Source organism: Terrapene carolina, unplaced genomic scaffold (assembly GCF_002925995.2).
Source record: "Terrapene carolina triunguis isolate 2854851 unplaced genomic scaffold, T_m_triunguis-2.0 Scaffold714, whole genome shotgun sequence".
Lineage (NCBI taxonomy): Eukaryota > Metazoa > Chordata > Testudines > Emydidae > Terrapene > Terrapene triunguis.
Genome location: NW_020665065.1, coordinates 15702158 through 15730005, shown reverse-complemented (window position 1 = coordinate 15730005; position 27848 = coordinate 15702158). Strand labels below are relative to the sequence as shown.

General features: G+C 52.0%; 1 protein-coding gene across 1 annotated transcript in view; it reads left to right on the top strand.

The window, feature by feature from the left end:
- IGSF21 (immunoglobin superfamily member 21) overlaps nucleotides 1-27848 on the top strand; it is a 262901-nt gene that overhangs the window by 132259 nt on the left and 102794 nt on the right. Inside the window, exon 3 of the mRNA XM_026660039.2 lies at nucleotides 22642-22763. Within this exon, the coding sequence (XP_026515824.1) occupies nucleotides 22642-22763 (122 nt within the window). The remainder of the gene's footprint in view (nucleotides 1-22641; nucleotides 22764-27848) is intronic.

Here is a 27848-nt window from a genome sequence, read left to right as displayed (position 1 = left end):
ATCGCTTCCTTGGCTTTCCTCGGGGTCTCTTTCCTACTTCCCTGTCCTGCCATGGCCTTCTCCAGGTCCCCTTCGTTCATCCTCTGTATGGGTCCTAACCAGCAAGGTCACGCTTCCTGGATTTCGTCAGCCACATCACGGACTTTGACTTCCAGCCTAATGCTTCCATTTCAAAATCTCTCTCTCCATATAACTCATCTTGAGGCCCTGTGGGCCTGGGACCTGCCATCTCTTTATTGCACCATATGGCATTGCGGGGCACACCATTGCTCTGTGTGGGCGGGCTTTCAGTCTCTGTGGCATACGCTTGTCAAACACATACCCCGAGCTGTTATTCCAGCACTCCCCAGCCTGGCCGGCATCTCAGGTTCAAGCTCTCCTCCTTCCGTGCCCAGCCACCAATCTGCTATAATCTCACTCCGTTGATCTCTATGGTCATTTTCCCTGTGGCACCTCGACTGACCCACATGACCTCAGTCGTAGTCATGTTCATTTTCATCCCGCGCCTGCTTGGCTGGTCATACCACTGCTTTGCTGTTGCCTCTAGGCCTTCCTTTGAGGATGCCCTTATTGTTGTCATCTGCATGTAGCAGCTTCTCCACTTTTCCCACTGGGACACGGTTCATTGACATGATAAACAGCAACGGACCAAGGGCAGACCTCGATGCAATCGGACTTTCACCTCAGGGAGGTTTGTCGTTCCAAAGCGTGGTCGGATCACTGTTTTACGTGTTCGATATAGTGCATCCACCGGGGTTATTAAATCCTCAGACACTCCATATTTCTTCGGCACTGGGGTAAGCGTCCTTCCGTCCACTCGATCGGATGCCTTCCTAGCTCGAAGCTGTCCTGGTCGTGCTCCGGCCGTTTCTCTAACCCTTATCAAATGATCAAATGTCTGTGGTTCCTTGTCCTTTCCTAAAGCCCGGCTGGTTTTGCTCAAGGAGGGGTTCCCCCATTCCCCTAATCCTAGCATCAAATATGGGCCCCAATATCTTCATCCCATGCCCCAACCGGGCATCCAATCCGGCTCCCGTTTCGGTCATTTGGGAACATGATCACTGTCTTCAGTGGGAGGAAGATCAGCCTCTCAGGTGCCTGATGTTTGGCCAAGCTCGTTGAAGCCTGGGTCCGTCTCGGCTCCGCCCCCGTAGCTCCCCGTGCTTGCCCTGCATGGTGGGGAGAGGAGGTCGGGCCTGCTGGCTGTCTTTAGACAGAGCAGGGAGCACTCCCCGGCTCTGCCGGCCCCTCTGCAATGCTGGCGGCGTGCTGACCCCCACCAATGTCTCCGACATTCAGCTCAGTTCCCAGCCCTGCCGTATTGTCCGTCCGGCCACTTGCTGTTCCAGCAAACCTTTCTCCAGGAGCCTCGAGCCACCGGCTGGTGCCCTGGAGTTTTTGACATTGGAGTAGAAAATGCAACTTTACTTGTGACATTTGCTGGCCCAGCTCTCTCACCCTGGCTGGATCTGGGTCCAACTCATCCGTCCCAGTGCGCTGCTCCATTGACTCATCTGAGCTGCCCCCACTTCCACCAGAGCTGAATGTTCACCCTGAGGTCCCTGCTCCCTCTCTCACCCACTTTCCTTTGGGGGGACCACACTAGGTTTCCCCTAGTTGTACTGGACCTTCCTAGGTTCTTGCTGGGACGGTTGGAGTTGGAGCTGGTCCTGGTCTGGCGAGAGTTATGTAAATCTTTCAGCAAAGACGCTTCTGCCGAGTTATACCAGAGCCACGCCACTGACTTCACTGGACACTGGGGAGCATTTGGCTCTTTGAATCGTAAGAGCTTGGTGACATTGATCAGGGCTATATGGAGAGGTATCAGGTGGCTCCTTTGGGTGTGACTCTTATTACGTCCAGTTATTTTATTAACAGGGAGATCTACAGAAGAACGACCCAAATTCCCCCCACCCACACTCCTCATCCCACCCCCAGCCAAGATGTGGAACTGGAAATTCACCCCTGTGTCTACGGAGGACCAAGGAGAAGTGGAAATGTCCGTCCAGAAAATGAGAGAATCAGGAGGTCCAGGGGAACATGTAACTTCAGTTGTGCTCAGCAAAATTTTTAATCCTGAAATTGAAACAAAACATTTTAGTTTGACTTAAAACTAATTTTTAAAAAAACTTTTTGGTTGGCCAAAAAAAATTGTGTAAAATCATTTTGTGTCAACCCGAACCATTTTTTAAAAAATTAAAAAATATATAAATATTTTAACAATTTTTAAAAAAAATTGTTGCTGCAAGTGAATCGAAAATGTGGTTATTTGCACAGCTCTGCCTTTCAGAAGCATCAGATCAGACAGGCTACAAAGTCATTCAGCTCTCACACCGGTTGGGTCTGGAGTATGGCTCAGAAGCAGCCCGTCCGTGCCATAGGCTGTACCAGCACTGCTCTTTCAAACTGCTGCTTTGTTTGCCAGAATCTCAGCTTCCATTTAAAAACAAATTACGTCTCTAGATGCTCTGGTTGTAATCAAAACCTCAAAAATGTGAATGGAGCACGTAACAGATGCAGGATTGAGTCTGCAGGGAGCCTGGGACAGTCACTCGAAGAGGTGTGAACTCTGTGTTCATCTCACGGAGGGGCTGGTTTGCTTCAGTGCCCAGCGACGATAATTCAAATGGTACCAGCGTTAACTATTTCATTCATCATGTGAGAACGGAGAGCAAGCATCATGGATCTGCACGTCTACTGTGAGCAATGTTTCCTTTTGGTGCCAGAAGTGAGTGGCACTTGGAAGTCCAGGAAGCAGCCAGCAAAGCCCATGGGCATAACCAGACCCTGCCGAGGGATAGCCAAGCCCAGTGGAGCTCAGAGAAAATGCATGGTCCTGTTTGGAGCAGCTGCCCAATCTGTGAGTGGTGTCTCATTCCCATGACTCACATGGGCGGAGCTTATCTTTTGGGTGGGGCTTAGGAGTGTATCGCTCCTCCCTCTTTGGACTGGAGTAAAAGCCAATCAAGAGCCTAGAGGCAGGTTGCAAAACTAACAAGCGAGGGCGAGAGATTTAACTCAGCTGAACTAAGCTGCAGCTGCACAAGCTGGGAAAGGAAGAATGCTGGGTCTGGCTTCTTCCTCTCTAGCTTCACCTGCCAGCGTTCACCAGCAGGGGATCGGGCTTTCACCAGGATCAGAGATGGGGCCAAGCTGAAAAATTCACATTCTGGACCAAACTGGCCCAGAGTCTGGGAGGAAGCTGAGGCTTTGCTTTGCACCCATCTCTGATGGGCATAAATGGCCATTTGCTGATCCTCCCCAGGGGACCAGACACGGTTACTAGATGCTCATGGATGCAGTAGCCTTCACAAATGATCCCTTTAGTGGGCGTAGCAGATGCCACCTATATCTTTCTTTTCTGAGTCAGAAATTCCTCTATCCGAGACCTCTTCAACCCTCACTTTTTGTCTTCTTCTCCTCTCTCCACTCGTAAAAGATTGGCTAGAAACTCACATCCGAACCCACCGATGGGTCTCCTAGATTGGAACCTCATAAAGGTGCCCCCTATTCTGCCAGCCCTGCTCTTGGAATGATGCCAGGGCCTGGCACCCTGGGAGAAGACGAGAGCTGATGAAGAGATCAAACCCAGGACACCCACGCGGCAGCAGTAACTGTACAGGGTCAATGAACCAGCTCTTCTCTTCCCTCTTCCACCCAAACTTATGGTTGCGTCAACCGCGTTCATTGCTGTATCTATCAAGGATTAAAAAAACGAAAAGAAGTGACTTGCGCAATAAAGGCTATCAATCATTTTTTTCCCGGGGAACTGATATGGGTGGATGATTTGATGCACTGGTAGCGGTTCTGAAAATTACACATCATTCTTCCAGCAAAGCTCGCACCTTTGACTGCTGTAATATCTATTTGACCATGCAAGTAATTTTCAGGCGTCACTTAGCAGGCAAGCAAAGCATGAACGCCAGGAGCAGGACCCAATCTGTACGGCAGCCCAGTGATGAGCTGGGATGATGGAGGAGAGACGGAGTCATCTGTCGTCGCTCACTTATATTTATTGATGTCTCCATTTAATTGAGAGTGGGGGAGGTGGGGAAGCAGGAGAGGAGGTGGGAGGGGCAAGAGCGGTGGGAATGATTTTAACTGCGGGATCAAACAGCCTGGTCTTGGACAAACAAATCAAATGCTCCATTTCTTTGCAAGCCACGTCTGCTGCTGCCGGTGGGAGGTGAAAGTTTTTTTTTCTGTAGCATCAGCTGCAGCAGGCGGCGAATGGGTTTCTGCTCACGGCCTCGTTATACCCAATCTGCTTTACTCTAAAGAGTCGCTGTCAAGGTAGTTAGGCCTCCGAATGCACCTACTTTGGCAGCTGGCTCACACCAGCGCAGATGTTACCTGAAGCAGCCCAGCCATGAGTCGTCGGGGGGTTATTTCAAATCGGTCTTAGCGAGAGCAGCACGTTTAAAGGGGCGGAGCCTAAAGAGCAGGTTTCAGCTGAGCAAACCAGGCTGGAAGGGAGTTTAGATCAGGGGCCAGATTCTGCTCAGTGGCATGGTGTAACTGCAGAGCAGCTCCACCGAAGCCAATGGTCTTGCTCTGGATTTACGCCAGTGTCACTTAGCGGAAAATTTGGCCTCTGCGATGTTAGTTTAGGCCCTTCTCTAGTGCCTAAGAGGGTCAGAGGGTTCTCAGATACTATGGTGAGGAGAGCCGTATAAGGATGGGTGGATGGACGGACAGACAGACCGATCCTCTTCCATGGGAGGCGGGTATCATAGGCTGGGGGGGACTCTGGGCTCTGGTGGGGGAGGGAGGGCACAGAAGGGGCGGGGCCTTGGGTGGAAGGGGCGGGGCTGGGGGTGAGCCTCCCCCAGCCAGCAGTTCACACGCGACCCATAGCCTCTTCTCCAAGGAATCCTCCCCGAGAGCCTCCACAAAGCCCTGCTTTGTCGTCTGCTCACATTCAGCTTGGGCATGTGGCTCCTGGGAGAGACAGCCAGGGTGCTGTTCCCACACAGGCGACTCACTTGTCCCTGACCGAGCTGGTGTGACTGGATGCGCTTTCCTGGTACCTGGCCCAGACTGGGGCTTGGCTGGGAGCGACCGTTTGAAGCTCAGTGCGGACGAGACTGGGGTAATACTAGAGGAAGGGATTTGATGGTAATGCTAGGGATGGGTCCAGTGCTTGGTACTGATGGGTTGTTCTCCCTTTGTCCATGAGGTTTGCCATTCGGGGCTGTTCTTGGATACCCCATCTCTGGAGTCCCAGACAGAGGTGCATGGCCAGGCCCCCACCCTCCATATGGCTTTGCAGTCTGACCCCCCCACTGATCCTGCCTGAGTGCAAGGTCCTGTTGTCATTGGGCTAAATCCACCACTGGTGTAAGTCAGCGTAGCTCCATTCAGCCACACTGATTTACGCCAGCTGAGGAATCCGGGCCACTCAAAGCAACCCACCTTCACTGTTCGATCCAACCTCTGAGGCAGGCTGTCGGCCTTTGCGAGTGTTGCCGGACAGGTCAGCGTGTGTGCTGGATCTCCCATCCTACTCCCCTGCAGTGGGATGCCTAGAGCAAAGGGGGGGGCATCGCGGTGGATCTCAAGGAGTGGGAGGCCGTGGCTCAGAGCGGAGAAGGAGGGTGCTGGGGGTGGCACGGAGCTCTCGGTGTCTCAGTAATCAGCGCTGATGGGAGAGGTAGGGGAGGCGGGGTAAAGCGTTTGACAGTTTAATGGGGGGTTGTAGGATGAGCTGTTCTTTGGAATCCTGTGGATGTGCTCTTTAAGCCGAGGCTAGGAAGCAAGATGGGAAACTGATCTGATGCAGGTTTGTTCAGCTACAGCGCAGGCTGGCAGCGGATAGGCGGGCGCACGAGCACGGGTGTGTTCATTGGCAGGGCCCGCGGAGCACAGCAGCTGGCACAGGTCAGATCCTGCTGATTGCAGTGGGCAGGCACGCAGGGCACAGGTCAGACCAGCGGGGCTGAACGGCCGCAGCGAGCGCGGGCAGTGGTGCAGATCTGTCCCCAGCCGCTGGTGGGCACTGGCGGGTCGCATCGAGTGGGTGCAGCTCATGGGCAGTGCCTATTGATCCTCCAGGCAGCGTTCGTTGGCAGCCTCTTCTCGTCGCAGCAGATGGAGACAGTGGCAAAGGACAGTTCGGCCACTGCAGGTACATCCTGGGCTGCTCACTTCTGGCTGAGTTTCCTTGGCTGGCTGTGTCCTGGGACTTCTGGGCACAGGTGGGCTTGACTCCCCAGCTATCAGTGTCCAGGCATAGGGCCCTACTGTAGCAATGGACTAGACGACCTCTTGAGGTCCCTTCCAACCCTGATATTCTATGAATGTCTCTGCCTATCCAGGCATGTAGAACCGTAGCTGTCATCAAAGACGATTTCAGCCTGGCATAGTAGCAAGGAGCCTGACTATACCGGAGACATGACAGCTGATCTCTGTTGCGACGCTTATCTTCACACAAGCGGCGATGGGATAACTCAGCCGTGGCTACGTCACTCAAGAGCTCTCCGCGCTCATGGAGATAAACGTCATGGCAGAGAGATCAGCCTCATCTTATCAAAGGCACTTCAGTGCAGAATGCCGAGTGGTGTATTCGGAGTCAGGGTCGTGCTCGGGGTAACGTGACTGAGTTACACCTGAGACGGGTTTGCTGCAGTGTGTCTGAGCCTCCTCTGCTCCCCAACGTACCACTAGGAATATGGGGCCAGATCCTCAGCCGATGTAAATGGGCTCGTAGCTCTGTTCACTTCAGTGGGGCGTACGCTGATTTATACCAGCTCGGATCTGGCCCGGGAGTTTCTTCTAGCAGATCCATTGCAGTGTCTTTGGTCCAGCAGTGGCCAGTGCTTGGTGCTTTATAAGAAGACAACTGTCCCTCTGTGCGCGCCCCCCCCCCCAAATCAAGCCCGTTATCTTTAAGGGGGGAGGTAGGAGGTGTGCTTAATTTCTGTAAAATCTCATTGTTTGGGTTTTGCACTTTGCAACACCCCCCCCCCAAACCAGGGGTGGTTTGACCCAGTTTTCTCTGGACCCCTCCCCACCAAAGTTCATGGGACTAGAGGAGGTCTGGATGGCTCCAATCCTAGCCTCTCTCTAGCCGAGCCCTGCCGTGGAAGGTTCTGCACCCGGGCGCTCCGTGAGGCCTGGGGGAGGTCCCGTCGGGTGAGCTGGGGGGTTATTCACGTGCACTCCGGGAGGTACAGGCGAATGGGCGATGGAGCACAGAACGTTTTTCCCATTGCTCTTACTGTGGAGCCGGAGCCGGCTAGGGATGCAGGCTTTGCATGGCTGTCTCAGGCTGGCATCTGCCCTCATTTATGCCCGTGCATCGCCGCTGGCTTCAGTCAGGTGCTTCGGTGGCACGGCCCTGGGGTAACCGCGGGCAGAGCGCTGACCAATAGACGGCTCTGCTCGGCTCAGGCTGGATTGTTGCCATGGGGACCGTGACCGTGAGAGTTTGCTGCCAAGCCGTCAAACTTGCTGCGTTGGGGGTGAGAGCGCAGGAGTCAGGTGGGCGCGGGGTCTCGGCTGAAGCCAGCTGGCCTGCCCTGGGGCTCCTTCAGGCCTGCTACTGTCTTAGCTAACGGAGTGGCTTTTTTAGCTCCGGCAGTAACGGCTCATGCACTGAGATCTTTGGCTCCATCCTTGCTGCCAACAATTCACTCGGTGGAACTATGCATCCCCCGCAGACCTGACCACTCTAGGAAGCACGGGCATAGGGGAAAAGGCCGCACAGGACCTAGAAGAAAAAGGCTGTGACTACCCCCAAAGGAAAACCGCCTGTACAAGGAGTTCTTGCAGCCACAAGACAGATCCTCAGCCCTGGCTCCTGAGGTGGACTATGTAGCATCTCTTTCTTTTTGGCCATGCAGAACCCTTGGGTGACTGCCTCTCCTTTTGCAACCAAGGAAAAGTTCACAATGCTGTAGCTGCATCCTCCGTGCTCACCCCAGCCCAGCAGGCAGCAGCATTGGTGCAAAGGCTGGAAAAGGGACCGGTCAGAGCCAACCACAGCTCATCTGGTGTGTTGACAGGATGGTGGATTTTGCCACTTAAGCAGAAGTCACGGGGGATGCATCTAAGCATGGAGCGACAAGAAACGCCGCCATCAGGTTGTGCCCAGGAGCGGCAGAACTCTGTGGAGCAGAACGGCCCATTGGATCAAAGTTCCTCAAAGCAGTGTGAGGTTTTAACCCTCCCCTGGTACTTGCTGCGGATCAGAGCCATTCCCAGCCTCCCAGGGAAAACACGGCTTAGTCCGGGTGTGCAAAAGCCAGGCAGCGGCCATGCAGCATGGGCAGCCCACACGGGATGCTCCCCAGGTCTGAAAAATACCGCAGGGCTAGATTTTGGGCTTGGCTAAGCCAGGGAGTAAGCCCCCCCCCAACCACACGTCCCTGATGAGCTGAGTAAGAGCAACGCTGGCTCTTTTGCTCTTTGGCAAATTGTCACTTTTCCATAAAAAATAAATAAAAAAGACAACCGTACAAATGACTCCTGAGTGCGACTGCGTATTCTGTATGGCTACTGCTTGCCATTCACACCCGTCACCGGGCACGCTGACCATGTAGCCTGCACAGCTACTGTGAGATGTGTGTATATAACACTCTAAGTAAGTGTCCTCCTCTAGTGACTGGTCAGCATCAAGGGTAAGAGCCTACTACTGCTACCAGTGAGTGGAGTTACTCCTCTGTCACAAGTGATAGAGGCCCATACTTTTAGTGCTGAAAGTGATGAACTCATGAGGGGTCTGTTATTTGTATACTGCTCTTTGCTCTGTCCGGCCACCTCATGCTTTGTCCAGGTATTCCGTGTAACCATGGGATGCTCCCTACTCCTACCATGTGCACGGTGATCACTATACATCACATGCTTCATACACGAGTGCACACTACTACGCTGCTTGGTGCTCCGGACAGTCACTGCATGCTCTGTAATGCACCACATGTTCCCGGCAGCTGAGAATTCAGCGGCTCGTTGGTGTCTCTCCCTGTTTGTCTCCCACCAGCCAATGCTACGCTGAGCAGAGGATTCAAAGCCGCAAGCCAGAGTGGCTTTGGACTAGTTGGGTCCTTCAGCCAAGCCCCCTACAGAATGAGCTGTCGGGAGAGCTGCACACTATGGGGATCTCATCACTGCGTGGTTTGCTAGCCTGTCGGCATCCTGCTTTCCTACACCCTCTCCGCTGGGATCCTGGAGATCCCGATCCAGCCCTCGCAGGGGGCCCAGAGGAGACACGGCACCAGCTGTCTCTGCCAAGAGCTGACCTCCCCGATTGGCTCCCAGCATTGGTGGGGCGAGTCGGGCAGAGTGAAAGCAAAATGCCAGGGTCAATGGAGAAGTGAGAGTAACCGGAGGGGAATCAGGAGGGGATCCTGCCTCTGGCAACGCGAAGGGGCAGGAGGTTAACGGCTTCTCGGCACAGTGGAAATAATTGTTTTTTTGTCAGAAATACAATTCTCACTCCGGTTTATAAATAATGCATGGTGCAGGCTCCAGCCCCAGGCAGTCCTTAGCTCAGTTCTGATTCCTTAAATGCTTCTTTCTCTTTCTCTCTCTTTTTTTTTATTGGTATTATTTCATTTGTGTGTCAGCTCCGTGTGTGTATGTGTGTGTGTTTTGCTCGGCTGAGGGTGTACATTAAGGAGGGCCAGAGGGGTGTCTTTTGGGTTGTTGAGGGATATTGTGGGAGGGATAATGGTGTGTGTGTGTGTGTGTGTTCGGTTTGTGAATGTGATGGTGCTATGAGGGGCATGTGTATGTATACCTTGGCGGAGATGTGTATTGTTGAGGCATGTCTGTGTGTCTCATGGTTGTTAAGGCAGGAGGTTGTGGGTTGGGCATGTGCATTGTGGTGTGTGCTGGGGTTAGTTAGGGATGTTTGTGGAGGCTGCGTGTGTCTTTTTTGTGTTGGAGAATGTGTCCTGCGGGAGGCGCTTGTGCGATTTGGAATTGCTGAGGCCTGTGATGGAGTTAGTTGTGGCTTTTTGTGTGTGTGAGCTTGGGATGTGTGTGTCGAGGTGTGTGCTGGTGTTTAGAAGTGTGTGTGTGTGTGTGTGTGTGTGTGTGTGTGTGTGTGTGTTGGGATTGTTGGGGATGAGTGTGAGGGGGATAATTTGTGTGTGGCCATGTTTGGGAGATGGGCTTGTTTAGTGATGTAGGGGGCTGTCGTGTGGTGGGGAACATGTGCGCGGTGGAGAATACATGGTGTTGTGGAATTACTGAGAGATGTGCATGGGTCTTTGTGCATGCAGATTGCGACTGTGTGGGGGGGGACGCGTGTGTGCGTCGGGGTTGGGGAGGGTTCGGTGTGTGTTGGCAGATGTGTACACTGGGGGAGATGAGTCTGTGATTTGGGCCCAGGCTAACCAGTTTCCCGCCATACTGAAACAGCCCCGGCCCGGCCTCCAGTGCTCAGCCCCACAGGAGACGTTGAAGTCCCCGAATTATCTCCTCTCCCAAAGCGAGCGAGAGGCGCTCAGATAAAGGTGTACAAATCGGGCTAATCCCTGGAGATAGACTGGTTTGTATGCACCTTTTCATAGGAACTTCTTAGCTGGCTGTAATCCCCCGAGGAACAGGCCATTCCGAGGGGGGGTTCATCCCACTTTTCTTTCTTCTTGTTTTTTTTTTTAAGCTCCTTGTTCTCGGTGACTTTTTTGGGGAGTTGCGCTGGGGCGTGAAGTGATGTTAATTGATGCTGGCCATGGGGGGCCAGAGCACAGCAGTGCATATCCACCTCCATCCAAAACTCCAGCAGCCCCACATGCACCCCTCCTCTGCTCTGCCGGTGCAGCACCCCCAGCTCTGCCAGTCCTACCCCCTGGCAGTACTGTTGTGCCTTGATCTAGACCGGCAACATCCCTTGCCGTTCCAGTCCCATGCATCTGCCAAATGCCCCCCAGTGCAGACTGGCAGCACCCTCTGTTATCCCACACCTCCCCCCTACCAGCTCTGCCCCTTTCTAATCAACATCCTTGCGCCTTGTTGGAATCTAAGCCCAAGGGTGGAGGATTAACTAGGAAGCTGGACTCCCCACCTGGCCATGAGAGGGGCCTGTTCCCGCTCAGGATTGAGGCACGTTGGCTGGGCGGTTTGGAGTAATTTGCACGGCCCCGCCGTGGCCGTTTCTACTCTGTGGATAAGTAGGATTGACGGAGCCCAGGGAACGTGCGGGCAAACAGCAGGTGTAAGTCTGTCAGTGGATGTTTGTCGTCCTGGTCTGCAGCTCCTCCCTGCCTGCAGTCTCCCGGGCTGTCCGGCTGTGCTCTTTCACAACTGAGCTCTCCAGAATCATACCCCAGGTAACCAGCTGGCCAAAGCTCCCCTCAGGACCTGCGACCTAGCACGGCTTAGAGAACAGGGTGCTGGACAGGGACTCAGGAGACTCAGCCCTATTCCCAGCTCTGCGATTGGCCTGCTGAGTGCCACTGGGCAAGTCCCTTCATCGCTCTGTGCCTCGGTTTCCCCATGTGTATAATAGGAACAGATTGTAAGCGCTTCCAGGCAGGGACCATTTTGCACGTGCAGGGCCTAGCACAACGGGGGCACAGCCTGAGGTTCTACCACAGTACAACTGCCTAGTCATACGAGAAGCTGAGATCTGGGACGGCAAAGGTCACTGTTTGAGCCTGTCTTTGAGGAAAGCATTTGCAAAGTCCTTGATTAGTGTGAGCGAGGAGGTGCAGCAACCCCCCGCCCCAAACCTGTTACCCCTAGAGCTAATGGCAGTGCCACTCTGTTTTAATGTGGAATTCAGAAGGGATTCTGATCAGCTCAGTGAAATCCTCCCTGAAAAGGAATACCTCAAACACGAGCTCTGGAGTGCACGCCTGGCCTCTGTTAGTGGGATAGCGAGTGCGCTCCGAGATGGAATGGAGGAATGGAATTTAAACAGCTCGAGCAAAACACGCAAGCTGTCTTCGCTCCCTGCCACTATTCCGCTTTGTAGCAGCCGCGGGATTGGGCCGTAAGTGGGATATGAAGTTTATTGCAGCTATTTCCAACCTGTAATTGGTTTTGTGGAACACAAAGAGGAAGAGAGGTGAGTGGCTTTGGAAGGCAGCTGCTGGGAGAACGCGAGGCTAGTGGTGTTTTGTTCTATTTGTTTGCACAGGCCAAGCGAAAATCACCGTCCCGTTTGCTTGTTGCACTGACAGACCTAAGTACATTCACCGCGCTTCAGTTCTCCAACTTCAAACGCGGCGTCGGAAGGGAGCCTGGAAAGAATCAATAAGACGATTTGGGCAAAGCCCAGCCTGCATGGAAACAAGCAACAGAGGCACAATATATGGATGCCACAAAAAAAGAGACGCTTAAGTAGAGTCATGCTGGGATTGTAGGTGTGGTACAGTGGCGGTGGGCCGCGAGGATGTGGGTTTGACTGGTTTGCTACAGCACAGTGTGTATGCGGCAATATACTGCAGGGAGGCAGTGCAGAGGATGCCAATTACATTCAACAGCAGCAGTGCAGTGCTGCATGTTGCAATATACTGCAGGGAGGCAGAGCAGGCAGAGGATGCCAATTACATTCAGCAGCAGCAGCGCAGTGCTGCATGCTGCAATATACTACATTGCAGTTGGAGGATGCAAGTCGTACTGATCAGCACTTTACTGTAGGCAGATGGTGGTTTAGGAGTATATAGATTATATTGACTTGTTGCAGCACATCTGTAGCAGCTGCCCCCTGCATCAGGGGGAAGATCGTGTATTGAGCATACCGATGCATTTGCTGCAGGCTACCGCCATATACTGTGGAGCTCCTGTGTTGGGGTTCAGACGCTGGGGACTCGCCACAGCACGATGCCTCCTGCTGCAGCATTGCAGCCTGGAAGTGGTGGCCGTAGGATGCAGAATATACTGATTGGCCTGTCGTGCAAAACAGACAGGAGGTCAAGGGCCAGCTCCGGCTCTTAGACTGGTGTTTGCTTTCATTGTCATATCCTGCACGAAACCGTTCAACTTGGAGAGTTCTCCAAAGGGAGATGAGCTGCAGAATCAGATTTAGCTCTGCAAGCAGAGCTACAGAGCCAGGCGAACGGGAGATGCTGCAAGCTGCGTTCTTCCCAGCGGCCAGCAGTGCCCCCAAAACACCTCTGCCCTGGATCTCATTCCGTATGGGCACCAGGGGACCACGGCTTCAGTGCTGTTTCGGCAACTGGCATTTCCTCCTCCTCTTTCCAGCGTAACTAGGGGAGACGGCAACAGGAGACTTAGCTCCCCTACCACATCCCTCTGTCCTCACTCACGTATCCAATACAGCTGGGGAGGAGGAGGAAAACCCTTGTGCTGCCCCCGCACCACGTGGCCTAGGGCTAGGAGAGAAGACAGAGCCACCTGTGGATGATACCAACTGTGGTCACGATTGGTGCTGCACAGAGTCCTGCGGTTTGGGAAGCCAGGGTTCCGGCAGGGCTCGTTGGGGGGTGCAGGGCCCCCCTCCTGCCCTCTGTGAGTTTTGCTGAATTCGGCATTCACCGGAGCCCCAAGAGGACGAAGCAGCCCGGCCTAGTGAGTGGGACACTGACAGAGGAGTCGAAAGATCTGGCTTCTGTTCCTGACTGCGGGTGACGTTTAATAGACTCTAGGACTGGAAGGGACCTTGAGAGGTCATCGAGTCCAGTCCCCTGCCTTCATGGCAGGACCAAATACTGTCTAGACCATCCTTGATAGACATTTATCTAACCTACTCTTAAATATCTCCAGAGATGGAGATTCCACAACCTCCCTGGCAATTTATTCCAGTGTTTAACCACCCTGACAGTTAGGAACTTTTTCCTAATGTCCAACCTAAACCTCCCTTGCTGCAGTTTAAGCCCATTGCTTCTTGTTCTATCCTTAGAGGCTAAGGTGAACAAGTTTTCTCCCTCCTCCTTATGACACCCTTTTAGATACCTGAAAACTGCTATCATGTCCCCTCTCAGTCTTCTCTTTTCCAAACTAAACAAACCCAATTCTTTCAGCCTTCCTTCATAGGTCATGTTCTCAAGACCTTTAATCATTCTTGTTGCTCTTCTCTGGACCCTTTCCAATTTCTCCACATCTTTCTTGAAATGCGGTGCCCAGAACTGGACACACTACTCCAGTTGAGGCCTAACCAGCGCAGAGTAGAGCGGAAGAATGACTTCTCGTGTCTTGCTCACAACACACCTGTTGATGCATCCCAGAATCATGTTTGCTTTTTTTGCAACAGCATCACACTGTTGATTCATATTTAGCTTGTGGTCCACTATAACCCCTAGATCCCTTTCTGCCGTACTCCTTCCTAGACCGTCTCTTCCCATTCTGAATGTGTGAAACTGATTGTTCCTTCCTAAGTGGAGCACTGCATTTGTCTTTATTATTAAACTTCATCATGTTTACCTCAGACCATTTCTCCAATCGTTGGCGAGTTATTTCCCGTCCCGCCCTTCATCTGTCATATCTGTTTAGATTGTCAGCACCCAGTGGGACTTGCAGCGGCCCTGGGGCCATCGATAGCACACATGTGGCCAAAGTGTGCCTGCCCGAAGGGGCAAGCGAGTGTATTAACCGTAAAGGATACTACGGCCTCATTCGGCAAGCCAGATTCACGTCTACTACAACCAGGCCTCTCCAAGCTGTGAGCATGCTCAGGGAGGTGGCGTTTGACAGGGCGAGGCTACCAGACTGAACACTGAACCAACAGCTGCTCTGACATCTAAAGAGGGAAACCAAGCGTCAAGGCGCGAGGGAAGGTGCCCAGGAATCGGCGCTAGCCTCCCGATCCTCCCCGCCCCTTCGTCCCCCCGGCGCGTAGTGTGACATGCTGGAAAATCCAATGTTCCACCCGCTGATTGCACAACAATGGGCAGCTAACGCTATTATAGGAACACTGCCAGCTCCCTTCTTGGCAAATATCACTTTATTAGGGGAGAATAAACAAGAGGAGAGTTCACTGCTGGCTGTGGGAGAGGTACTCGGAGCTCGGGCTGTACCTTTACAGGGGCTGGCTAGAGAGGGCTCCAGGTGTTGTCAGGGAGTCTCGCGCTTCATTCGGACTATTTATTGCTCAATAGCAGCTAGAGGCTTTAGCTGGCGTTAGGCACCAAACGCTGTGCTAGGTGCTGTACAAACCCAGGGTAAGACAGCCACTGCCCCAAAGAGCTTCCCAAGGAGACAAGAGGTGGGAGAAGGGAGGATAATTATCCCCATTGTACAGATGGGGGGACTGAGAGACAGGCCCAGATCCACAAAAGCTATTTAGGCTCCTAAGTTCATGAGATCAATAGAAGTTCGCTGCCTCAATAGCGTTGTGGATCTGGAGCTAAGTGACTAGCCCAGGGTCACCCAGGGAGTCTGTGGCAGAGCTGGGAATTGTATTGAGATCTGCTTTAACCGAGTGCATTAACCACAGGCTCAGCGTGGTGACTGCAGGCTGAGTGGCGGGAGGCTCCCATGGGTGCTTGGGCACCTAGGTTGTGAGACCGTGATTCACCTCTGAAGTCCTGCACTGTGCGCTGGCTGTACCTGGCGTGGCCAGCAGGGATGGTTTTGCAGCGTTGCATGTGCTGCCTTCCCGCCCGCCTAGGGTGCTCCTACTGGAGCACACAGCAGGTCAGTGCTCTGGGCACGTGCTAGAGCGCCAAGCCCTCCTGCAAGAAATCCTGCCCGAAGCTGACCCCTGAGGCAGCGAGCCCGTGCCTGGGTCGGCTGCCTCGGGCTCGCGGGACTGGCGCCAGCAGGCTGAATGTAGCTGTGTGGACGTTCCCAATTGCCGTGTCTCAGAGCCTGCTCCAGCCCGAGCAGGAACATCTACCCTGCTCTTTCTAGCCCCGCTGCCTGGGCCCGAGTTGGTTGCCCTGGGCTCGGAGACTCACTGCGTGGGTTTGATTGCCCTGTGTCCCCTCCTCTCGGCTTCCCCAAGGAGAAAAGCCGATGGTCCCCCCAGGGAGTCTGTAGCGGAAGCAGGAATTGAACCTGGGTCACCTGAGTCCTAGCCCACCTAACAGTGTCTAGGTGTCAATCGACCCATCCCCTCCTTGGGTGTTTGTTATTCGCAGCCCTTCTCGCATTGTGTATGTTGTAACTTGGAGCCAGAGCTGGGCCGGAAACTGCCCGTGCTCCTCCCATCTGAGCTGCCCCACACTTCGGGGACAGTCCAGAGCTGGAGCTGCACTTCTGGGGCTACAGGGAGTTATGGGGAGCCCAGTTCTCCCCCACACCACACCCTGGCTTGGGCCCTGATTCAACATGGCTCTGTAACTGACCCCCAGGCATGGCTGGGCACTGCTGTGAGTGTTGGGTGACACCCCTTTCCTCGAGATGTCTGGGAGGGCGCTCTGGGTAGCGCAGGGGCAAACGCTGTCGGGATCCCCAGCATTGGGCTCGACAGAAATAAAGGGGGTGAATATCCAGACACAAGGGTTTCAACTGTTACAATACAGAGCCTGCCAGCTACCCACCCTCCCCTCCCCTCCCCTCGCCACTCCTCCCACCCCCAGCCTGCCGGCTATCCACCCGCCAGCTCCCAGCCAGCCTGTCTGCTATCCACCCTCCCATCCCCTCCCCTGCCACCCCCAGCCTGCCGGCTATCCATCCACCCGCCAGCCCCTAGCCCTGCCATCCCCAGCCCGCCTGCTATCCACCCTCCTGTGCCTAGCTAGCCCCCAGCCTGCCTGCTACCCACCCTCCCCTCCCACCCCCAGCCTGCCGGCTATCTGCCCTCTCCTCTCTAGCCAGCTCCTAGCACTATGAGGCTTCCAGCCTGCTGTCCCCCCTCACCCTTCAGCCTCTGGCTCTCTCCTAGGTCTGCCCCACATCAGCCTCACCTAACTCCCCTCCTCTTCTTCACCCCCCCCTTCCTCCTCCTCTTCACTCCTCTCCCGCTTCACTCACATCTTCTCCTATTTTATTACTGTGACCACCCCACCCCACCCTACCCTAAGACGTTAGGTCCATGGAGGATTGTCTGGTTTGGTCTGCTCTGGGCTTGCAGCTTTGCCAACGTGCAAGTCCCGAATTCTCTTGGGGGTCCCGTGAAGCGTGCGTAGAGGAGCTGTATGTCACTAACCGTCCTGCACTCTGCATTGTCTGTTCCTTTAGGAATATCAACACAAAATTAATTCCAGCCTCCGTTGCCTTGGCATGATGGAGCCCTCTACTGGCGGCTGGACGGGTTGGGTAACCCTGTGCCCTCCACTGCCAGCCTAGATCGGTTGCCCCCAGCTGAACCTGGGTGCAGGGACGGTCTCCAGCAATGGCGCCGGCTGGTTTGTTACAGTGCGTAAGCACGTGGCTAATTCCAAGCACATGGGTAGTTCCACTGAAGTCCGTGCCGCATTCTCCTGGGACTCACCTGTGGAAATCAATGGGACTATCTGTGTGCTAGTGCTTAAGTCGCTTGCTGAATCGGCGCGTGGAAGCCCTGATCCAGAGGTCACGGAAATCAAGGGGAAAGTTTCCCTTTAATTTTAACAGGCCTCCACGATGCCTCTAGAGGACTCTGAGACATGCATGTCCCAACAGGGGAAGGGTAAAAGAGGCGGGCTGGGGGTGGATTTATGCCTGAAATAAGGCCTGCAGAAACAGACCCTGGTTTATCTCTGAAATAATCCCAATGACTTGAAAACCCACGGTGATATTCAACGAAAGAGCGGCTACTCGCTTCCTGGCTCTGTTAGCGACTGTAAAACGTTCTCTTTATCGCTGGTCCAGAGCAGGTTCATTGGCTTGGTCCAAAAAAAAAATGTAAATAAAGGTGAGGGTAAATGACCCACATCCTTGAAAACTTCCCCTCCTGCCCCAAAGAGCCGGAGATTTATGGCTTGGATCATTCTTTTTGCAGTTCTTTATCTTGTGTATGTGTGAGTATGTATTTTCTTTGTAATAAAAGCCACCGCCTAGGCAAATAAATTTGAAGAGACAGCTTTACTGACAGCTTTTTTCCTCCTCTGTGTAATAAAAAAAAATAGAGTGAAATTTGAGATAGGAATGGTAGCGCAGGCTGCATTTTAAGAGCAAGATAAAGGAACCATACCTGGCAGGAGGAGAAAGGCAGATGCAAGCGGAAAGGCCAACGTGCAAGTGCCTTCCTGCTTGGCTTTCTCCTCTTCTAAGCCTCTTCCCTGCCCTGAGCCCAAACACGGTGTAGAGTGTAAAACGAAGAGGGGCTGTGTCATGGAGGAATGTAATTCACAGCCGCAGGATGTTGACTCCGCAAGCTGCAGCTGGAGTTAAAACCAAAAAGCAGGGTATGGATCATTTTTAGGATGAACTTAAAATGTTTTACGAGCATTTAGTACCCAACCCTACAAGATAAGGAGAATCAAACCTCAGGCTTCAGGGCACAGTCGATTGCCTGTAGGGGTCAGGAAGGAAGTTTCCCCTCCTCTATAGCAATTGGGATTGCTAGCTGCATTATGGGAGATAGATGGGGCTGCCTTCTTCTGAAGCACCCAGCATGTGCTTGGGCTGATTCTAAAATGGAATATTACTGATGCTCTTCATCTGTGCATTGATCATAAGCATTATCGGTGCATTTATTGACCATCCAGAGCATCCGGATGACCTCCTAGCCCCTTCCTCAAATTCCCAACAAGCTTCTCCCTGTGGTTTTATTCTGTTGCTGCCTTGGTGTAGCCATCCCTTTCTGTAAACTCCTTGTCTGGAAGTGTAGTCATTGTTCCAGCCATTATGGGCACCGTCACTTTTGACCCCGATCATTTTTATTCTCCCATACGAGCTGCGGGCTGGGAGAACAGTCAGAGAAAAGGTCTGGGAGCCTGGATGGTGGTGGGCAGAGCTGTGTGAATAACGGATTGCTTTGTTCTGAAAAATCAAAAACCAAGATTAGTTTTGGGTTGACCCCACCCAACATTTCTTTGGAATTTTCAGTGAACCAAAAAGTTGGGGGGTGGGGAGGCGGGAGATTTCATGTCAAAAGAAATGTTTCATTTGACCTAAAACAAAATGTTTCATTTCATTTTTTGAGCTTTTTTTTTCTCTCTCTCTTTTTTCCAATGGAATTGAAGTAAATACTGAAAAGAAATGTTTTGAATTGAATTTTTTTCAGGGGGGGTTTCTGACAAACAATTTGACACAAATCTGCAAAATGTGTTGGTTGAACTAAATCTGCATTTTTGGGGGGGGGGAGTTCCAGCCAGAATAGGCTGCCCCGCTCCAGCGTTGGATTCTAAATCAACCTGAGCCACTGTCAATCAACTCCAGGAAGTCATAAACCTCCCTGCAAGGCAAATGCTGCCCACCATCGGAGCTGAATTACAGACCGCAGACCTGCCACTGTTTGCTATGCAGCCTTTGCACAATTCAGAGCGAAACATATTTGCCACGCAGGCAAAGCCCTTGGTGCAAAATGCCTTGAGGCAGCATAGCCGGACTCCCAACACCGCTCAGTGGCAGTAGCTTTGTATTTACAATGTCGTTCTCTGTGATGTACATGGCTGACTCCTTCTCCCGTGTATTTGCAAAGTGCTGCTCCTGGATTTTATTGGCTCCATTTGTGCAAGCAATTCCCATATAAGCTGCTGAATGACTCTGAAATAGCTTCGAGGTGCCAGGAGCGCTTTATTCCCTTAGCACGTTTACTCCTTTGTTTGAAATAGATATGAGCCCGACATGCACCATTTGGATCCAGATCTAGGCCTTGAACAGCGCAGCATCCAGGAGCTGCAAGTTGATTTGGCCCGTTTTAGAGATGAACACCTGTTGCGAAATTCATATCGGGGATGTGGATTCCAAATGGAGCGGACCCGAATCTGGATTCCTGATATTCACACAGTGTTCGGCTCTCAGGTCCTAATTTTCAGATGGGCTAAGTGAGAAATACAAGCTCTAAGGGGAAATGGAAGAGCTAGTTAAAGCTTTAGTGGAATTTTAAAGTCCTGTAGTGGACGTTTCACGAGTAGGCCCGTTAGTGCATCTTGCTGACTCGCTGAGACGTACGGAAAGGAGTCGCATACGCAACAGACCCTCTTTGTGTTTAAAGGACATAGATCCACCTTTTAGTCGCAGCAGCATTGGGTTCATGCACCGCAAATCTCTCCTTGCCCATGGCGAGCTAGGGTCCCCATTGCTTGCTGAGCCACAGGACGCATGGACTTTCTCTCCCCTCTGTTTCATCCTTGCCCCTTCCCTCTCCTAACACAAGAACTAGGGGTCACCATATGAAATGAATAGGCAGCAGGTTTAAGACAAACAGAAGGAGGTATTTCTTCACGCAACGCACAGTCAACCTGTGGAACTCTTTGCTAGAGGATGTTGTGAAGACCAAGACTATAACAGGGTTAAAAATGGACTAGATAAATTTGTGCTATTAGCTAGGATGGACAGGGATGGTCTCCGTAGCCTCTGTTTGCCAGAAGCTGGGAATGGGCGACAGGGGATGGATCACTTGATGATTCCCTGTTCTATTCATTCCCTCTGGGGCACCTGGCATTGGCCACTGTTGGAAGACAGGATACTGGGCTAGATGGACCATTGGTGTGACCCAGTTTGGCTGCTCTTATGTTCTCGTCGTAGCCGGTGATCTAGGTGGGGTGACAGCCAGTGGGGACAGTGGCTACAAGAGGAAGAGAAAATCAGGGAGCTCCTTTGTTGTGCCCCCCACTCAGGGTAACATTTTGACCCAGAGCTGCTACTCAAGAGGCACCATCCCCATCCCCATCCAGCCAGGTCCCTTGCAGAGTGTTCAGGGTTCGATTTTTATCAGGAAGCTGCTGAGACAAGCGGTAAAATGCAGCCACACGGCGGGCTAAGTCACACAGCCCTGCTGCTCAGGAAGGCTTTGAAAGCCCTGGCCTGTTTCTTACGGCACTCGCACGGCGCAGGTGAGCTCCTGGACCCTCCGGCAGTCTGCGGGAATTGTAGCCCCACTGCCAGACCTCAAAAGCCAACTGCGTGAATAGTGGATCAAAGTTTCTTTCTTTTATTTTATCCTCCCCTCTGGATTATTTTTTGTTCTCTTTCTCTCCCATTTACTTTTTTAAAAACTTTGTACTAATTTGTTTTTGAACAGCCTTAAACACAAAAAGTCGAAGTATGTGTGTTGGATGAGGGGGGGGGCGCGTTATAAATCTCGAAGCTTTACAGAGAATGGGGGGGGGGGGGGGGGGACGGAGACGACAGGGCAACTTAATCCCCACCCGCCTTTTACAATAAGATTCCTTTAACGAGAAAATCAGACCAGCCGGCTGGAGATAGGAGTCAGAGAAAATGAAGCCAGAGAAAAGGCCCCCGCTCTTGTGATGGGATAGCAGGGAGCTTTGCAGAGATAACAGCCTAGCAGATGAGAGTGGGACGGGTTTGTTTTTTTAATGGTTTGTGGGAAAAGGAAATAAAAATTTAAAAGCGGACAGAAAAGATGAAGGGGGGGCGGAGGGAGACACCTTCAAGGACCTCTCGAGGTCCCTTCCAGTCCTAGAATCTATGAATCTATAAGGTTTTCACCTTTTCTGTCTTCTAGCTAAGGTCCTTATCTAGCCCGCATGACAAGAGCATCTGAGCCCCTCACAATCTCTAACAGAGTCAGTGTACCAACACCCCTGGGTGGCAGAGAAGTGCAGTTATCCCCATACTATGGTGGGGCACTGAGGCCCAGAGAGACTTACCCACGGTCACCCAGGGCGTCTGTGGCTGTGCTGGCAATTGGACTCAGGTGTCCTAAAAGTGAGGCTACTACGCTAACCATTGGACCATCCGTCCTTCTCTGGGAGGAGCTGGGCATTGGGTAGGGCTCAGTAATGGTGGTCTACGGTTTGGGGGATTGTGTGAGGAGGTAGATTAGTTTGTGTTACGTTTCTGTTCCAGATAGGTTATTCCATTGGATCTCGGGGTAACTGACATGTCTGTCTGTCTGAGGGCACCTGGAGCATTGGATGGGTGCTCTTCTCTTGTGATTTATAAAACATGTGATAGACAATTACTGGAGACAGGTCCGGTACCAAACTCCTGGATCTAAACACCCTCAAACTCTGGTCTCTATCACTGTAACAGGTTGGCCAACCCTTCTGGATTGGAACCCCTCTACACTTGGTAGTTTGGGCCAGTGTCTGATCATAAGAGGAAGAAGCTCTGCCCTCCTCCACACAGTCAGATTTTGGAAGGAGATCTGGGTTGGCAGGAGATTGTGGGTTTGCTGGCAGCTGTGCTTTACTATCAGCGAGCACTGCCAGGGACTCAGAGGCAGCATGGGGCGGATGGTGTGGGGCTCGCGAGCTACGGGAACTAGCCCAATGAGCCGCATGGTGGTCTATTTTCTGTGGAACTTTCACTGACCAACAGAGGTCACTTCCATTCATTGTGAAGGAGGAGGCTCCAGGTCTTTCTTCTCCACCTGGGAAAAGCCCATGGCCCCATGCAGAACTGTGTGCTGGGGAAACATACGTTTTTGTTACACAGGGATTTGAGCTAGACCGGTCTCTTTGTCCCTGTAGGGATCATGGTTGACAAATAAAAAAGCCACCCCTACTTTAGCCTGAAAGCTTGTGCATCAAACGTAGAGATGGAGCCAAATGGAGACTCCAGATCTGAACACCTCATAAACTCTGAGGGAGTTTGGCTCTGAACTTGGTAGCTTGGACCCATCTCTGAATCAAATGCTGGTCCAGTAAGATGTACAATGCTGCTGATCTGTCTGCCCATTTAGGACAAGCCCAGCTATCAAATTCTTATACACGTGTGTGTCCTTGGCAGGTAACAGATGGTGGTACCATCAAACAGAAGATCTTCACCTTTGATGCCATGTTCTCCACCAACTACTCGCACATGGAGAATTATCGCAAGAGAGAGGACTTGGTGTACCAGTCAACAGTGCGGTAAGCAATTGCACCTCCATTGAAGAGGGTGCTCTGAACTTTCCTAAGTTATATGAGATCGCAATTTCAGAGGAATCTACTGGGTTAAAACATTGTGTGTGGGGGTGAAGGGAGGGGGAGATTGTGTCTTCATCCTGGTCTGAACTGTACAAACCTACCATGAGGCAAAGCATGCACAGACCACTCATTTTTAGGACAATTGGGACATATATATTGTACTCTCTGTGATGTATTTACTCTCTTTGCCCAGTGCTGATACAGACAGCTAACATCCAGCAAGTGTAGGCTATAATCCAGAGGTGTGGAACAGGAAACACCTGAATCATTTCCAGAGATGGGTCCAAGCTGCTGTCGTTGACTGAGATCTGGATAGAAATGCCTCCAAAGTCTAGGGGGGTTCAGAACCCTAATTCCAATCCAGACAACCTAATAGAGACCCAGCACCCCCAAATATTGATGCAATACCTGACACACATTCAATAGAAGTAGCAGAAGTAGGCATTGTCCCAGATACTCAATACTTGGGTCTAACTGATTGTCAGACGTGGGGGCAGGAAGGAATTTCCCTCTAGGTCAGATTGGCAAGAACCATGGGGTTTCCTTGCCTTCCTCTGCAGTGTGGGGTGCAGGTCACTTGCTCGGATCATCTGGGTGTTTCTCACTTTATCAATGCTCCGTCATTGCAGGGACCTCAGGCACTGGTGCACCTCAGTCCCTCCTGTTCTCTGCCTGTGGCACACAACTGTTGAATCTCCTGAGGGCTGCAATACTTTGGTCTCATTCTGGTTGTGGGGCATGAGGTGGGGGTGGCTGGGTGGTGATGGCCTGTGATTTGTAGGAGGTCAGACTAGAGGGTCTGGTGTGGTCCCTTCTGGCCTTCAACTCTATGACTCTGGCCTAGATTCACAAAAGTATTTACATATCTAAACCCCAGACTTACGCACTTATGTCTGGGTTTAAGCACCTAAGTCCCGGGTTTAGGCTCCCACTGCGATTCACAAAACTACCGCCAAACCCTGTAGGCTCCTAAATTCACTCAACACCTATGTTATTGCTGTAAAAGTTCCCTCGGTGCCACTGTTTCTGCCTCTGACCACCTGCACTGCTGCTGCCTTCTAGGCACCTGTCTCCTGCCTTAGCCCCAGAGCGATTTGCGAGCCAGGGAAGGTAGGCCTAACTCACATGCGAGGTACTGGGGCCCGATCGGGTCGGTGCCCTCTGAGCATGCCGACCAGCTCGGGCCCCTCAGGACTTCACACAGAACCGCCGGGGTAGAGGGGACAGGAGGAGCTCCCTCATAGCCTTTAGCCCAGTGGTCAGGGCACTCTCCTGGGACGTGAGAGCCCCTGGTTCAAGTCCCCTCCACCGAGAGGCAGAAGGGATCACCTACCTCTCAGGTGAGTGCTCTTATGACAGGGCTATGGGATATCCCAGTGCAGGGCTCCCTCTGTCTCTCTACTGCCGTTGTCCCACTGTCAATAAATCATTATAGAGTTGTTTGTGCCAGAGAGATAACGAGTGAGAGAGCACAGGCCTGGCAGTGACTGTAGCCTAGCGGCCTAATGCAAGAGAGGGTTCGCAGCTGACAATCGCTAGCAGAGCTAGGCGCCTATCTCCGTGAGAGGGGCAGGACTTAACATACACCCCTCTGGTCAGCCTCTCCCGTTGGCTAGCCCAGGCATGCTGGCGTTTGTGAACCACCGTCAAAGGCGTCATCTCTCCCCATTCGGCGTCTCCCTCAGGCTTCGTGAATCCCGGTGTGTGCCTGTGATTTTCTAGGTGCCTATAAGTTAGTTGTGAGGCTCAGCATCACAACACCTAACTCCTGTTGTGCATCCAGGCCTCTCTAACGGGTCGATACCTGCTTGAAAGGAATGCGGGTGACTGGAAGCTTTAGCCAGGACTCAATGGCTCCACCGAGCGAGAGGTGCTGGCGTCGGACACAAACGCTGTTGTTTGTCCATCCCCTTTATTAAGCCCGTGAGCTGAACAGTGAGGCTTTCGTACCCTGAGTTGCTGAAACAATTTGCTGGTCAATAGTTGAACGGCTGGGCACTGCCTGCTCTGTCCGGTGACAGGCTGCAGCATTTAGGATCCTTCCCACAAAGATATATAGCAGAGCCCAGGTGAGAGGATTTGGCAGCTGGGCAGAGGAGACAGGCAAGATCCTGACGGGCAGCAACCTCATCCACGTTGATGCAACCTCCCTGATCACCCGTGGGCCTCGCTTCTTCCTCACTGGGACCCTATCCTGGAATCTAGCCCCCCCCGCCTCCCCCCCTCGGAAAGATGAAGTTTGAGCCCCCAGTGAATTTTCACTCCCAGTGAAATTCTGCCTGCTGCAGAAAGCGGTGGGCTCTGGAGCATTCCAGGTACCATTTCAGAGCCCTAAGGAAGGCACCCGAGCCTGGTCTGGATGCACCTAGGCCTCAACTCCATATTTTGAGGTGTACAGGGCCATTAACCAACACTTGGACAGTTTAATGGGTGGGGCCCCCATATACAGTTGTGGGCTTCCCATACGTCTAGAGTCAGCCATGGCCTGGGTCACCCTGAGGCAGCAGAGGGCCCTCCAGTACCTAAGAGGCCTCGGAGACTGGGATTAAGGTTCCGTAAAACATGACTGTGTCTGTATGAAGTCTGAGATGGGCCGTTCCATTCTCCAGCAAAGTTCCGTTCTGTTTGTTGCTCGTCCCCAAGGCCATGATCACAGTGTGAACTCCACCCTCTGAGGCCCGGGATGGAATCTCATGAGTTTGTGTTGGCCTCCTGGGGCCCGATTCTTCACTGCCCAGCCCCTTGCATGGTCACTTACAGCAGTGCCCTGGGGCTGGGATGTTACTGGGTCTGATCGGTAGCATTCTGCACTCAGGTGGCCGGGAATTTGAGGCTCGTACCCAGGGCATCTCCTCTCTGGAGCCCATGTCGAGCATGTTAATGTCTCCAAGGACTGCAACTGAAATCAGGACGCTCAGTCACTCTGACCTATTCTGTGCCCGTTCCACTGTCATCACCTGGAGAACCCCTAAGGAAGAGGCATATTGGAAGCCAATCAAAGCGCAAAGCATGGCCAACGAGCCAACCGTGCGTTGTAAATCATGACGTTCATCCTCGTGACAAAGACCGTGATGAGCCGGAGCGAGAATGTCACCTGTTCTCTACTGCCTTGCCAGTTGCTTTGTAGCACCTCCTGTCTTCCTCTCTTTCTCTGCATTGTCTCTCCTGACCCAGTTCTGAATATCTGCCGATCTTTGCAAAGGCAGATATTGGAAACTTGGATGCTAGTACTTCGTCTCATGACAGCTGAAAGTGTGCGAGGCTGCTTTTTAGTGAAACGAGAGCAGCTGCTTTTGATGGACATGTCAAGACGTGAAATGTTGGTACAATGGTTCTTTCCTACCTGCGCTCATCCAAAGAGCAGGGGGGAGGGAGGCGTTCGAGAGGAAGAAAGCTTTTAAACTAAAATTAAGGGAAGGGAGAGGGGGGAGGAAGCCAACAACCCAGCCGTTATACGATGAGGAATCAAGTTGGAGGCAAGGGCTGCTGGTGCTTTTGCTAGATTGGCGACAGGACTTCAGGGGTAAGAACGCCACATTTACATATAAATGAAGATATTTACAAATTAATGCATTTCAAGCAAGAGAAAAATCCCGGCATCACAGCTGTCAACGCTTCATCCCCTCTTGCAGTGGGAGAGGGAGAGAACGAGGCGAGGAAGATTACCAAAACGCATGACAGCAGGAACGGTGCAATTTTCAGAGGCAAGACGGGGGAGAACTGTGCTTACTTTGCTAGCTTCTCCCTGCCCTTAGCCCTTTGGGGCAGGAAAGACAGGGCCATTTAAAGGCAGAAAGAGCATCCAGCCATCCAGTATAGCCTGAGCATCTCCCTGGAAATTAGAGATGGGTTGAGGAGCTTGGTACTCGAACCACATGTGATTGGGCCACAAAATGGCAAATGAAATGTAATGTGGATAAATGTAAAGTAATGTACATTGGAAAAAATAACCCCAACTATACATACAATATGATGGGGGCTAATTTAGCTACAACGAATCAGGAAAGAGATCTTGGAGTCATCGTGGATAGTTCTCTGAAGACGTCCACGCAGTGTGCAGAGGCGGTCAAAAGAGCAAACAGGATGTTAGGAATCATTAAAAAGGGGATGGAGAATAAGAAGGAGAATATATTATTGCCCTTATATAAATCGATGGTACGCCCACATCTTGAATACTCCATACAGATGTGGTCTCCTCCTCTCAAAAAAGATATACGGGCACTAGAAAAGGTTCAGAGAAGGGCAACTAAAATGTTTAGGGGTTTGGAACGGGTCCCATATGAGGACAGATTAAAGAGGCTAGGACTTTTCAGCTTGGAAAAGAGGAGACTAAGGGGGGATATGATAGAGGTCTATAAAATCATGAGTGATGTGGAGAAAGTAGATAAGCAAAAGTTATGTACTTATTCCCATAATACAAGAACTAGGGATCACCAAATGAAATTAATAGGCAGCAGGTTTAAAACAAATAAAAGGAAGTTCTTCTTCATACAGCGCACAGTCAACTTGTGGAACTCCTTGCCTGAGGAGGTTGTGAAGGCTAGGACTATAACAGCGTTTAAAAGAGAACTGGATAAATTCATGGAGGTTAAGTCCATTAATGGCTATTAGGGTAAGGAATGGTGTCCCTAGCCTCTGTTTGTCAGAGGGTGGAGATGGATGGCAGGAGAGAGATCACTTGATCATTACCTGTTAGGTTCATTCCCTCTGGGGCACCTGGCATTGGCCACTGTCGGTAGACAGGATACTGGGCTAGATGGACCTTTGGTCTGACCCAGTACGGCCGTTCTTATGTAATGTAGACAGAATCCCCATCCTTCCTGCATAAAATTGTCCGATGAGCTCCTCCTGTTTGTTTCTCCTTTGCCTGTTTGTCCTGTATTTTCAGGTAGCCTTTTGGGTCCAGAGCTGCTTCTTCACTTAGCTATGATGATCTAGGCTAGATCCTCAGGGGCTGTCAATTGGCATAGCTCCATGGGCTTCCAGGGACAGCTGGTTGAACATTCTCAGAAGCACTGAAGTGATTTA